The 13434-nt window shown below is 34.7% G+C and overlaps 1 protein-coding gene across 1 annotated transcript; it reads right to left on the reverse strand.

Annotated features, from left to right (window-relative positions):
• Window positions 1-9678: 9678 nt before the first annotated feature.
• Window positions 9679-13142, reverse strand: LOC137921371 (spidroin-1-like). The gene is made up of 3 exons (XM_068764102.1): window positions 13116-13142; window positions 12086-12854; window positions 9679-11764 (listed from the first exon to the last, which is right to left on the reverse strand). Exons 1-3 carry the CDS (start codon window positions 13122-13124, stop codon window positions 9759-9761), a joined length of 2784 nt encoding a protein of 927 aa, XP_068620203.1. The 5' UTR covers window positions 13125-13142; the 3' UTR covers window positions 9679-9758.
• Between the last annotated feature and the right edge of the window lie 292 nt (window positions 13143-13434).

Raw genomic sequence — 13434 nt, forward strand, 5'->3', positions numbered from 1 at the left:
GTTGTAATTTAGATTAAGCTCTTCTTGCATAACACCGTCCATTAGTCCAAAAACTTATTTCAATAAGCTTATTAAGTGCAGACACAGTAGTTAGCCTATATTTCATCTTTTTTTTGACCTCGACTAGTGTACATTCCAATATTTTTAAATCAAGCAATCCATTGATATAAGATTAATTAACTATTATTTAAATTATAAAAAATCTCAATTACATAGATTAATTATAAATATAATTGTATTTCTAAGTTCGAAAATCAAAAAGGTGTAGTTACTTTATAAAGTTGTACTTAGATTATTCGAAATCAAAATATTCTTTTTTCAAATAGGCTGTTACGAATACATTGTCAATGCTACAAGAAGCTACCATGGCTTGTGAGGCAGTTCTGCTGAGGACTCAACAGTTGCTCTTTTTAAATATAGTTAAATAAAGAGTGCTTGACAATAATTTGCTTCCTGAGTGAGCATCAATAACATTTAATTCCACACATTAACATCAGTATAGTATTATTGGATATTTAGATAAAACATAAAGATTTCAACCTAATCATGGCGTAAATGTTATACAATCTATTAAAACACTGGAAGTGTTGTGATATCGATAGAAGAATATTTTGACCTCAATTTCTATTACAGTTCATTCAATACAAGTTGCTCTGCAATACATTCACACTATAATATGCCTTTCTCAGGTTGCTACGATATTTTTTTTTTAGTATAAAATCAAGATTTATTTATTTATTTACTTTATTGGAGATATACAGTAACAAAAGGCAGTAAGAAAGTACAAACTTAGAAGCTTAGAAATATAACTATCTCACTGAGAACATATAATGATTTATAGTCAAACAATGAAAAAACAAATAAAAATAAGAACTTTACTAAAGAGGGATCAAAGACTATGGTTTATACATTTATATTATATTTATTTATTTGTAGAAAACATATGAGTACAAAAAGCAACACAATGCTTTTGTTTTTAAGCAAGACTTCTGATATTGAAGCCGTGTTGGCATCAAAAACAGACTACATAAAAAAGAAAAGAAAAAAACTTCTGGCTACAACATTGTTGCCATGGTATATTTAATGTACGTTTTAACTTTATTATTGTGTACATATTACCATGCCATAATTTTAGCCGAAGGTTGTCTACAATCCTCAAAATCATATGCAATAGAAAGAAATAAAAGTTAGGCAAAGACAACAAATAAAAACTAACAAGACAAGTTAAAAAAAAATAATATAAAACTGTGATATAGAATATAAGATATAGAAAAGAGGATGAAAGAAAGGTAAACAGAGCAAAAGGGAAAGAAAGCAGAATTGTGGCATAAAATAATAGTATGAAAGATTATGTGAAGTATGAAAGTAGAGAATGAAAATAAAAAATAATTATGTGAATAGATAAAATTTCCCATAAAGTCCCTGTCCCACCAAAGATAGGGGTACGAGAGGCCTCCAATAGCGGGGGCCATAAAAAAATCCTCAAAATCAAAGACTTTTCAGCTTCAGCCGAAGTTTGTATACTACTGATCGTAGATGTCCACCATAGATTCCGTATAGGACATGGTGGAAGCGACCGGCATAGAACATATAAAACCCTAACAGTTATTTATTCAACTTGTATAGATATGATTGTTTATTGTTAACTGCAGTAGAGATAAAATAATTGTATCGCAGAAATACCGAACTCCAGAAATAAAAATACTTTAAAAATGTATATTAAACATGTAAAAAATAATTAAGAGTAAAAAAATTATGCAAGGGATATACTATGAGTGTTTATGAATAAGTGTATATGCGTAACAGGAAGAAAAATATAAAATTCACAGGGCGCATTAGCTAAAAAAATAAATAAAACCGGAATGTCTGCTTGTAATATTAAAATTGCCTGTTTGTTTGTTCCGGCTAATCTTTGAAACGGCTGGACCGATTTTAACGGGGCTTATACCGGCACGTAGCTGATGTAATAAAAAATAACTTAGGGAATAATATAACATTTAGGGAAAATATTTAAACGAAAAAAAAATTAAATAGATTAGATATTTTTGGTTCATTTAATTTAAAATGATAATTATAAAAGCACGATATAAGCATTGTATAAAATATTTTAAAATGAAACGAAAATTCGTAAAATATTTTTAACAATTTTTTTAAAACTGACTAATTGCTTTAAATTACTTTACAATTTACGCTTGAGCAGTGATGGTGCTTTTATTTTTCATCTGTAAAGGTCAGAACAGATTGATATCTGCGCTTTAAGCCGGCTTACTACTAAATTGCCTACGGATTTCGTTCAATAAGATTCTAAGAAAGAGGGCTGACTTCATGCGCGTATACTTATTATGTACATACTTTGTGTACACACACACACATATATATACATGTGCGTGTATGTGTTTTAATAAAAATTACTTCAAAAATTTAAAATACACGAATACCTCACTTTGCATCGTGGTTACGTTCCAAAAAAACACGACGCAAATTGAAACGCCGCAAAATGAATTAAGATTTTCTATAGCAAACCATGTTAAGATCGAAGAAAGGTTCCGGGGTCACGAAAATACTACTTTTCCAAAAGAAAATTGAACAAAGTGAACATTTAAAAAACAAAAATAATATAACTCTGCCAATAAATGAATTGGAATAATATTAACCTTTTTTGTAACCAGAAACAACAGGTAAAAATTGATATAAATTTATTATTACCTTTTAAAAAAAGCACAACACACTACGTAATTGAAACTGAACTCTTAAAATTAGCCAAACAAAGTGAAAATAAAACTGTATTCAAATTGCGTTGATTTTTAGTTAAAAAGGGAATCCCCCAGTTTTGATGGTATGGCGCAATTAGAAACAAAAGTTGCCATCTTTTAGAAAAAAAAAGAAAATTAAATAAAAGTTAAAGACTCGAACCCAAAACAAGTGAAAATTAGTACTAATTAAGCAGCGACGCAACTCCGAAAAAAACGCATAACGAAACGACGCAAACCGAGGTATTGGTGTATCTATATATAAGTAGACATTTACATGCGATTTTGAATCATCGATTAATTTAATAATAGTAGTAAGTTACCACCGGCTCAAAACAATGATTTGTCGAGAATGGCCGTCCAGAAATTCAACAGCTGCTTTTTTTAATTGAAATTTAAGAATTTTTCCACTAACAAAGTTTCACGTATTTCGATCAACTAAGAATTCTAGAATGCTATAGTAAGATTTATTTTAAGATATACCTCGAATTATAGATTTAAAACACTAAAAAAACGAGTGTCTATGATATCATATGGAACTATTATTATTGTGTACATATTCATACACATGAAGGATTTGTTAAATTTTTGAAGACGAATAATAGTCATTACGAGTTTATTTTATTTCTTATATTTATCACGTGTCTGTCACTATTTTCATATAAAGTTTATAAAGTAAAGCGCATAAATAATATGATTTTAATAAGATATTGCGAACCGGCTGGTAAAACACCAATTTCTTTAAAAAAATTAACAATTAGATATTTCTCAACTTCTTTTTCTTAATTCTCAATGAGCTATCGTGGATTATAACCAAGTCTAAAGTTTTATGCTAAATATTATAGATTGACATGGATCTTGAAAATGAATCTCTTCAATAGTAAGGTTTCGTGGCGTAGAACGACCATTCATAGTTGTGTCCACCTTATAAGTAGACATTGAAAATAAGTTGTTAACAAAAGTTACTTTGTAAATAGTACTTGATATTTTAATTTTTTTATATTTTTTGTACCAAAATTAGTAGAGAATGTATTAGACACTAAGTCCACTATTGTTCAAAGTGATAAAACTGTCAATAAATAAATAAAAGCCTTTTTTTTTTTCAAAATGCAAATAACGAAGAAGATGCAATAAACGAGTGTTGTTTTTTTAATTCACTGAATGTGAGTCGTCGAGTCTAAAGACGCCCTCTGCAAGGATATGTCTCCCCCAAAGATATCTAAAGCGGAATATAACATACTCGCCACGCTTCGCAGGCTGGTTGGCGATCTCAGTATGATGTTAAGATACGCAGCTGCCAATGCCCTTAAAATTTATTTGTGCTCAAAGTGTGACATAAGATTGAATTCAGGGAATCGAACCTGATATCACAAGTCTTAATCCTTTTTCGCTAGGATACCACTGTTCTGAAAGTGTTCGTTCTAGTTTAAATCCGCTTCATACGTAAATAAATCTTACTTCTTATCAATGGAGCTATCAATGCTCTACAATAGGATTAAATAATTAAAATCGAGTGTACTGCGGGCATCCTGTTATTGCACCCACTGCATTAATTCATAATCTGTTAGATGATCTCACGAGTTCATTGTACCTCCTACGCTGCAATGAACACCTCTTCGACTAACAAAAGTCACGGCCGGACCTCTTAATTGACATATCAGTTTAAATGAGTCAGAGAACGACATCCATTAGTTAAATACCCCCACAGTTCCATTGTGCACGATATTTCGCAATCTAATGCTAGCCGCAATTGAGGGCATCTTCTGTTATGTTTATGTTTCAAGGCTATATGAACCCGATGCGCATCGAACATAAATCACATGCGTTCAACATTTACTAAAAGCGGTGAATGTTGAAACTTAAAATAACACAATTAAACATGGAACATATACTCCTATACCATATTATTCTACGAACATTTACAACAAAAATCTGTTATCGATGAATATGCAAAGCACATAAAAGTGATCTCAGGTTTTTAGGCTCATTACTTATTTTCTTACTCGTTGTTTGGCACTGTTTGGTGTAACATTACTCCGAACGATGCCCCGTGGAGGGGTGAAACACGTGTAGAATGAATTAACAGTGGTAGTTGTGTTTCGCATTGTTTGCCGCACGCACATTTATCAGCGGGCTAGCGGGCGGTGCACTTTATTGCATGACTACTGTTATATAGCGGAAGTAACTATATATTAGTCCCTTTCTTACTAAAGATGGACTTCCGTAAGGTAACGCCTGAATCTATTGGATATTATTTTCTCTTGATGTAGGTGCTGTTAACTCGAAGGCTTTTATAGCTTCGTCTGAGCTGAGTTCATGAAGCGGTAGTGTCCGTGAACTTAAAAAGGCTTATTTACAAGCTCTCATTTGCACAAAGACAGTGTTATGTTTGGCGTTTCTTCATGAGATAGAGTAACGACTAAATCGGTAGATATTATCGATATATCTGAGTAAATATATAGATATATAGGGTTTTCACAATACGTTCTATGCCGGTCGCTTCTACCGTGTCCTATACGGAATCTACGGTGGACGTCTACGGTCAGTAGTAGACAACCTTCGGCTCAAATTATGACATATAAATATGTATAAAATAATAAAGTTAAAACGTAGATTAAATATACCATGGTAACAATGAATATTATAAATATTGATTGGAGCACTCCACATTAATCTTAATTATTAATTAAACATTAATCTTAATTATATATATAACCTAATTATATAAATATCCTTTAAATAAATAAAGGCGATATAATTGTGTATCTATTTATTACAAGATATTTTTTTTTGTTTTAAATCTATTACGATATACATCTGCGTAATCACTCTGACATTTAAATAACGAACGCCCGATAAAATCAGCAGCCAGTACTCATCGTCCCAATATTGAACTTAAAGCTGACCCTAGATCTAGACAGACTTAACGCAATCCACGATTTACGCCTGACGTAAACGTAACTTTGCCTATAAACATGTTCGATAAGGCTGACTACACACTGGATATAAATACAAAGCTTTTTAATCGTCCACGATCAATAATAAATATGTTTTTTTTATTTTTTTTTACCGTCTTTATGAAAACTGTCTATCAAGCATCTTCATTTCAGCCATACGATGCCTATAACTGAACAAAAGCCTTCCCCATAGAATTCACATGTTGACTAAAAATTAGAGGTTTTTAGTTTTGGTGTGGAAACCACAGATCTTGTAAAGGTCGCTGTAAACGCTGAATGCAGGCCGCTTTCAACTGGATCCACTGGAAATCTATAAGGAAAGCCTATGTCCAACAGTGGACGATCTGTGGTTGAAATAATAATGATGATGTATTACAAAAACATGTAGTGTATCACTTACCGGGGCACAGAAAAACAGATTTTTGTACCGGTTTATGGAACGCTGTATAATTTAAGTATAGCAACTTACCATGCTGTGTCAGTCTATCCTTATATAATATAAAATAGTGCCCCCGCCGAGATTGTTTATAGTTATTCATTGGACCCAGAAACTCAATAAACCACCATTCAAAGCGCTCTTCCTTCAATTTTGCGAAATACGCTGTTATTTCAACATATTTCTCCAACTCAATAGATGTCAACATAGCACGATTCATCTAATTCAGTTATTTTCACATCATTATTTCTGATTACTGTTATGGAATAATACTGCTAATATTAACAAGATTTTAATGCTACAAAATAGAGTTTGAGCAATTTACAAGAAAAGTTTCGTAAAGAAAAAATGACAGGATATGTTGTAGATATATAAATGATATATCTTTATGAAAATCTTCTACATAAAGGTTGTAATTAAAAAAAAGCATCAATTTTAGGATTGTATAATGTAAAAAATTATTAACAATATTAAAATTATTAAATTAAATTAAGTACTTATGTAGAATCGTTTCTATTTATGACCTTTTGTTATATAGAAGCCTTTTATAAATATAAACGTAGGCTTTGAAATAAAATAGTTCAGCTAATCTTTGTTTTTATACATATATTACTGACTAAATTATATAGCATAAAATAAAATTTATAATGTAACTAAAACATAGTGAACACAACTTGCATTATTAAATTTGAATATCAAATAATATATAATTTCACTCCCAAATTTCTTTAAATTTTAGTGTCATTCCGTTTATAAATACCAATACAAGGATACACTTTTGATTTTAAAATATGTTAAGAATCAGTAAATTACCGCATAGTGGTAAAGAAATTTAATGTTATAAAAATAGTTTAACATGTAAATGAACGACGGAAAATATTTTATAGCAAAAGAGGAATTTCGTACCGCTCTATATCAAAAGTACAAAGTTGACTTCACCCGTGTAGCTCTTGCGTCATAGACATTTTAGTGATGAAAGATTTTAAAACGGAAAACAACGCCATCTAGCGGCGATAATGGACATCAAATTAACGGGCCTTCACATGCGAAAGATGATAGATGAGTGCTGTAAGTTGATGTACACAAAAAATATAATTCGCTTTTCCCAGGCACTTAATGCTATGTTGCAAAATTAAGTACACAAGTACGACAGTGTCGCGTAATTGTTTTAAGTACATGTATATATTTGTTCGTGTAACATCAGATTATCCAAGCAGCTATTCTATCTTGTCTTGCAAGAATATTAATATAAACAGAGACTATAAAAACGTAATTTATTAGTAATTACGTATTTTACTAGAAATAATTATCCAATATTTTGGTTAAAATTATAAATGAGATAATTAAATAATTAGTCTAGATCTTAAAATTACTAATCTGTAGAGTTTAGCGACTTTGAACTAACGAATAAAAGAAATCTAATTTTAAATTACCAAAATAGTATTTAAAATAATCTACAGGATATTTGGTTATAGTTTTTTTTTTAATAGTTGTAATGGAATAGGCGTTTGTCTTCCATCTCACCTGATGAAAAGTGTACATGAAAACGAAGCTGGTACATGCTCATCCAAAAGAAACCTTTTCACTCTACTCCTAACGGCTCCACAGTTCAACTCACCAAGAAAAAATAAACCCAGGCAGGTCGTTCTAAATCTTGGCAACTCTCACCAAAAACAAGCTGTCAAACCATTTAGTTCGACTTTTGGGTATGTCAATAACGTATGGGTGAAACTTTTGCCTGCGCCTGGTAGTTCGATAAAGGAATGGAGATGGTTCAATCAGTTTGAAAAGAGCCTTTGAATACTCTTCAAAGTGTATCCTATAAAAAACCGATAAGCTGGCAACTCGACGACGATGCTCAAGGGTGTGTAGTCTAGTTGTATGGTTTGGTAAAGGGTTTAAAGAAGTTCATATATACCAACTATTTCCAAACATTTTAAAATATGTTACATTATTTTAATTTTTATTTCGGTATGAGACAGGCAGAAAAAATAGTAAACAATAATTAATTTTATATATATAGTATGTTAATTGGCTGCAAATGAGATATACATTACTATATACCAACATATATAATTTTCTCCAATGGTAGATTAAACTAAAATGTAATCCAAGGCCCTTGCAATCGCATGATCGCGTGCAAGACATCTAAAACAAACGCAAAATTACTCAACTGTTCGCACATTACCCAAGGCAGTTACGCAATATAGGTTGTACTAGAGGGATGCGGATAAATTCAAAGGTCACAGTACGGCATGCTACACGTCCTACATAAGGGCTATGAACAATGCTCACGAAAAGTCAAGGATTAGACGATCCTGTTTGTGACGTTTCGTGTGTTTGAACTTTATAAGCGCTGTGCCGATTTATAGTAAATATTTTAAATTCTTCTAATCACTCACTTAATCCACATCTGGACATAGGCCACATTCCCAATAGAAATGATTGGCGACAGTCTAAAGCATCTTCCAATAACACATGTGGGTATGTTACCCATAAGTGGGATAGTCGTTTTTCCACGCTTAGCGGTCTGTGGTCGTATCTTCAGAATCTTAAGGCTCCAGCGGCCAACCGTACTGCTGTTAATTTATTACAATATTTACAAGATTTTATGTTTATGATATAATTGGTTGCTGTTTTTAAAAATTATATGCTTAAAAAATTATTCATTTGGTATGAAATTAAAATATTCATATAGGCTATACTAAAAGGTTTTGTTGTAAAACATACTGAAAATCAGAATGATTCGAATTTATAGCTAGAAGCTTTTTTAACTTTCCAAATGTTCAGATCATGTAGGTGAAAAACCTTAAAAGAAGTGAAGGTATATCTTATTTTCTGTCGATTATTGTATGGTACATCCTATCCAATAATCATTCGTTTCTGAAATAATAAATAAAGTAATAATAATGTAGTTAGAAAAAGCGTTATATAAAATTCTTTTTCTCTTTTTTATAAACTTTATACTGCTATAATATTATAATAAATTAACATACTATACTTCATAGTAATAACTTTGTTGTTGGTCGTTTATTCGATTCTCGGAATACAATACTATATAATTCACACTTAGTGTTTTAATTATATAGGATTTTCACTATTCATAAACATGAAGCGGCTAGCAGTGTCCTTTTCGTACACTAATACCACAATCCGATCGACTAAAAAGCTTGGCAAGTATGTTATATCCCTCCATAGATATCTTTTGGGGACTATGCCGTCTATAGGTTAAAACAACGACTTTATAACGAAACAAAATGACCTATAAAATGACTGCTTCAAAACTTATACACCTATAACCAATCATCCTGTACAGTTTCAATTACTTGACATAATGGATGCTTTGGTAATATCACATATCAAGTTGATTTAGTAATTGCCGATCAAGCTACATGGAGGTAATGAATTATATGATATACAAAACAAAAAGCTTTTAAAAATATTTGCTGACTTTATTATCATATATTATATTCACACGATTATCATCTATTATGTTGAAATCATATATCTTGATTTGTACAATATATTACACGCAAGACATATATATCTTTTTTTTTCAATTTTCATATGCGAATCAGAATTCTTATTCTAAAATTGCACTACACTCCTTTGGCCTCAATACTTGTAACCTTCCTCGGGACTGAAGCTTGGGGGTTGACGAGGACCTTCGAAGGTTTGACCACGGTTAGCTTGACTCGACGTAGACGGTCCAAATCCGGAACCCTGAGGCCGATTACCTTGTGGGCCCTGGGAACCAGGTCTGTTGTATTGATACCCTTGGCCACCTGCTGAACCACTTGTGGAACCAATCGTTGATTGACCGCCACCGGGTCTGTAGGAAGAGCCCTGGCCATTCGAAGAGGGTGCATTACCCGGTTGATTTTGTGAAAATTGACCACCAGGTTTATACTGAGATCCTTGTCCATTATTATTACCGGATCCACTTGGTCCTTTAGTACCAGGCCCGAAACCTGACCCTTGACCGGAAGAACCTGCTGGTCCGGAATATTGGTTACCATTCGGTCTGTACTGAGGAGAACCTTGACCGGTTGGCTGAGATCCAAACGACGGTAACTTCGACCCAGATCCTGATTGTAAATTAGTTTGTAATGAAAAATCTTGACCAGGTTGGTTGGGTCCTGATGGGAAAGAAGAGCCTTGGGGACGGTTGTAGTTATATCCTGAGTCTCTCTGGCCGCTGCTTGACCCTTGTTGATTAAATTGACCTTGTCCAATTAATTTATTGCCTTGCACGCCTGAACTCTGTCCGAAAGCACCTTGTCTCTGTGAACTACCAGATTGTCCAAATGTACCCTTTCCTTGCGAGCCGCCAAAAGATGCTTGTCCTGTAGATCCAATTCCTACTTGCCCTTGGACACCAGTAGTTTGTCCAAAAGTACTCTGTCCTTGGGAGCTTGCTGTCTGTCCGTAAGAACCTGACCCTTTAGCGCCGCCGTTCTGTCCAAAACCACTTTGTCCTTGACCGGTAGCAGCCTGTCCAAAAGCACCCTGTCCTTGAGCACCGCCAGTCTGGCCAAAAGCACCTTGACCTTTATTTCCTCTATTCGCTTGTCCGAATCCACCTTGGCCTTGAGAGCTAGTGGTTTGTCCGTAAGCACCCTGTCCCTGAGAGCTACTGCTCTGACCGAAAGCACCTTGGCCTTGAGCACCGCCTGTCTGGCCAAAAGCACCTTGTCTTTGAGCACCACCAGTTTGGCCAAAAGCACCTTGACCTTTAATTCCTCCACTCGCTTGTCCAAATCCACCTTGGCCTTGAGAGCTAGTGGTTTGTCCGTAAGCACCCTGTCCCTGAGAGCTACTGCTCTGACCAAAAGCACCTTGTCCTTGAGCACCGCCAGTCTGGCCAAAAGCACCTTGGCCTTTAATTCCTCCACTCGCTTGTCCAAATCCACCTTGGCCTTGAGAGCTAGTGGTTTGTCCGTAAGCACCCTGTCCCTGAGAGCTACTGCTCTGACCAAAAGTACCTTGTCCTTGAGCACCGCCAGTCTGGCCAAAAGCACCTTGACCTTTAATTCCTCCACTCGCTTGTCCGAATCCACCTTGGCCTTGAGAGCTACTGGATTGACCGTAAGCACCCTGTCCTCGTGTGCCAGTACTCTGACCAAAAGCACCTTGTCCTTGAGTTGCGCTGGCTTGGCCGAAAGCACCTTGACCTTTAACTCCACCGGCTTGTGAGCCACTCGCCTGTCCAAATCCACTCTGGCCTTGAGAGCTGCTAGATTGTCCATAAGCACCCTGTCCCCGTGCGCCACTACTCTGTCCAAAAGCACCGCTGGCCTGGCCAAAGGCACTCTGGCCATTTATACCAGCTTGTGAGCCAGTCGTTTGCCCGAATACACCTTGGCCTTGGGATCCAGTCTGTCCGAAACCACTTTGTCCTGATATGCCAGTGGTCTGACCAAAAGGACCTTGTCCTTTAGACCCGGTAGTTTGTCCGTAACTAGTTTGTGAGCCAGTGGTTTGCCCGTAACCTCCTTGCGTTCCTTGCGAGCCCGAGGTCTGTCCAAAGGCAGCCTGAGCACGTTCTCCTTGGTAATTTTGCTGTTTCTTGAACCCTTGTATCTGGTTGAAACTTGAATCCTCTTCTGGTTTATATGCACCTAAAACAGATTAAATAAACGTAAATTTTTACACCAATTTTTTTTTCATATTAATGCATTATTAAATAATTACCTGCATTACAAACATGAAAATAAACCTATAATATTTATTACGGTTTTACCTTGATATTTAATAATTAAGGTAAAACCCTATGATAATACATTAAATAGATCTAAGGAAGAAATTTGAAACGGACTTTGAAAATTTTATGAAAGAACGAAAATCTTATGTTTCATGTTTATTGTTATCTACATTGTCTTTTATCAGTACAACATTCTTTAATAAATCTCTATATATGTATGTACTGTTTAATACTTTACCTTCTTGAGTTCCAGCTGCAGCTGCTCTGGCGTTTTCTTCAATTGATTTAAGTATTTCATCAGGAATTGGAGGAGGAGTAGGCAAATGTTCACCTTGAGGCTGGAAACCATTCTCATCAGCAGTATACGTCACACTGATTTTTTCACCATCGTCAGAAGTATAAGAAAATCCACCTTGTGCCTTAGTACCGTCAATTGCTACACCGGATTCTTCTGCAGATATACCGTTTGAAGTTTCAAAGCTATAAGCATATGATTGTCCGTCGTTTCGATTTTCATATCGCAGAATCTGGGCATTCCTTTCAGCTTCGCTCTGAGCTCGCTGGGACTGATATGACTGAGTTGAAAAGGCATTTGACACTTGTCCAGCTTGATTGAAGGTTGATGTTTGTTTGAAAGTATTCTGGGCATTATATCCTGAACTTTGTTTACCAGCGAACCCATCTCCACCAACACCTGAACCCGGTGACTGTCCAAATCCTGAACTTTGAACATTTTGTCCAAACGCTGAAGTCTTCGATCCACTCACCCCTGTTGAAGAGCCGAATGCATTTGATCCCCCATTTTGACCAATTCCAAATTGGTTAGGAGACTGTCCAAAACCAGGAGACTTTTGCCCTGAACCCGCGCCTGCTGGTCCATTTGGAGAACCAAAGGGAGCGGTTATGGCTCCGGGGCTTCCGCCTGAAATCGCTGCATTGTCTGGTGGCAGATATCTGCGATCCAATTTATCGGCACAGCCATATGCTATGACAGATAATACTAGAAGCTGAAAAAAAATATTATAATATATTACACAGTTTTCTAGTTACGATTTTCATATGTTGTACTAATTTAAAAGCAAACGAAAATCTATTTTTTTCTAAATTTACACGTTACTTATTTAAAATAATCTTTTCGTAACAAGAGTTCAGTAGAATTAATACAATTTAGCTGAAATATGTAATTCATTTTTATATGTAAACATTGTTGAGATATTTAAAAAAACAATTGCACAAATTTTAAAGTAACAAACGAAAGAGCTTATTACCAGCTTCATTTCAAGCTGTACGCGATGCAAAGGACTAAGCGCGAATGTACTGCAAATGTGATGCACATCCCATATTTATATCAAACTAAATTCGTTCGGCTCACTTCGTTAGTTAAAACTGAGCTCACGGTCCTAACCTTTGACTGCTTGTACGGTGAAGATTCTCAAGTATTTTTCAATGTGTGCGCTTCTCTTGCTCAATTTCCCGATCGATATTGCATTTAAACTAATTATTTCGCTCACGAGCGTCGCTTGTGTAAAAGTAATGTGTTTTTCACTTCATATTAACTTTATTTACATGCACAGCTACGATCTCTAG

The sequence above is a fragment of the Battus philenor genome, unplaced genomic scaffold, assembly GCF_028537555.1.
Source record: "Battus philenor isolate CCGP_79_NKW_IND1 unplaced genomic scaffold, ilBatPhil1.0.hap1 SCAF_19, whole genome shotgun sequence".
NCBI classification, from domain to species: domain Eukaryota; kingdom Metazoa; phylum Arthropoda; class Insecta; order Lepidoptera; family Papilionidae; genus Battus; species Battus philenor.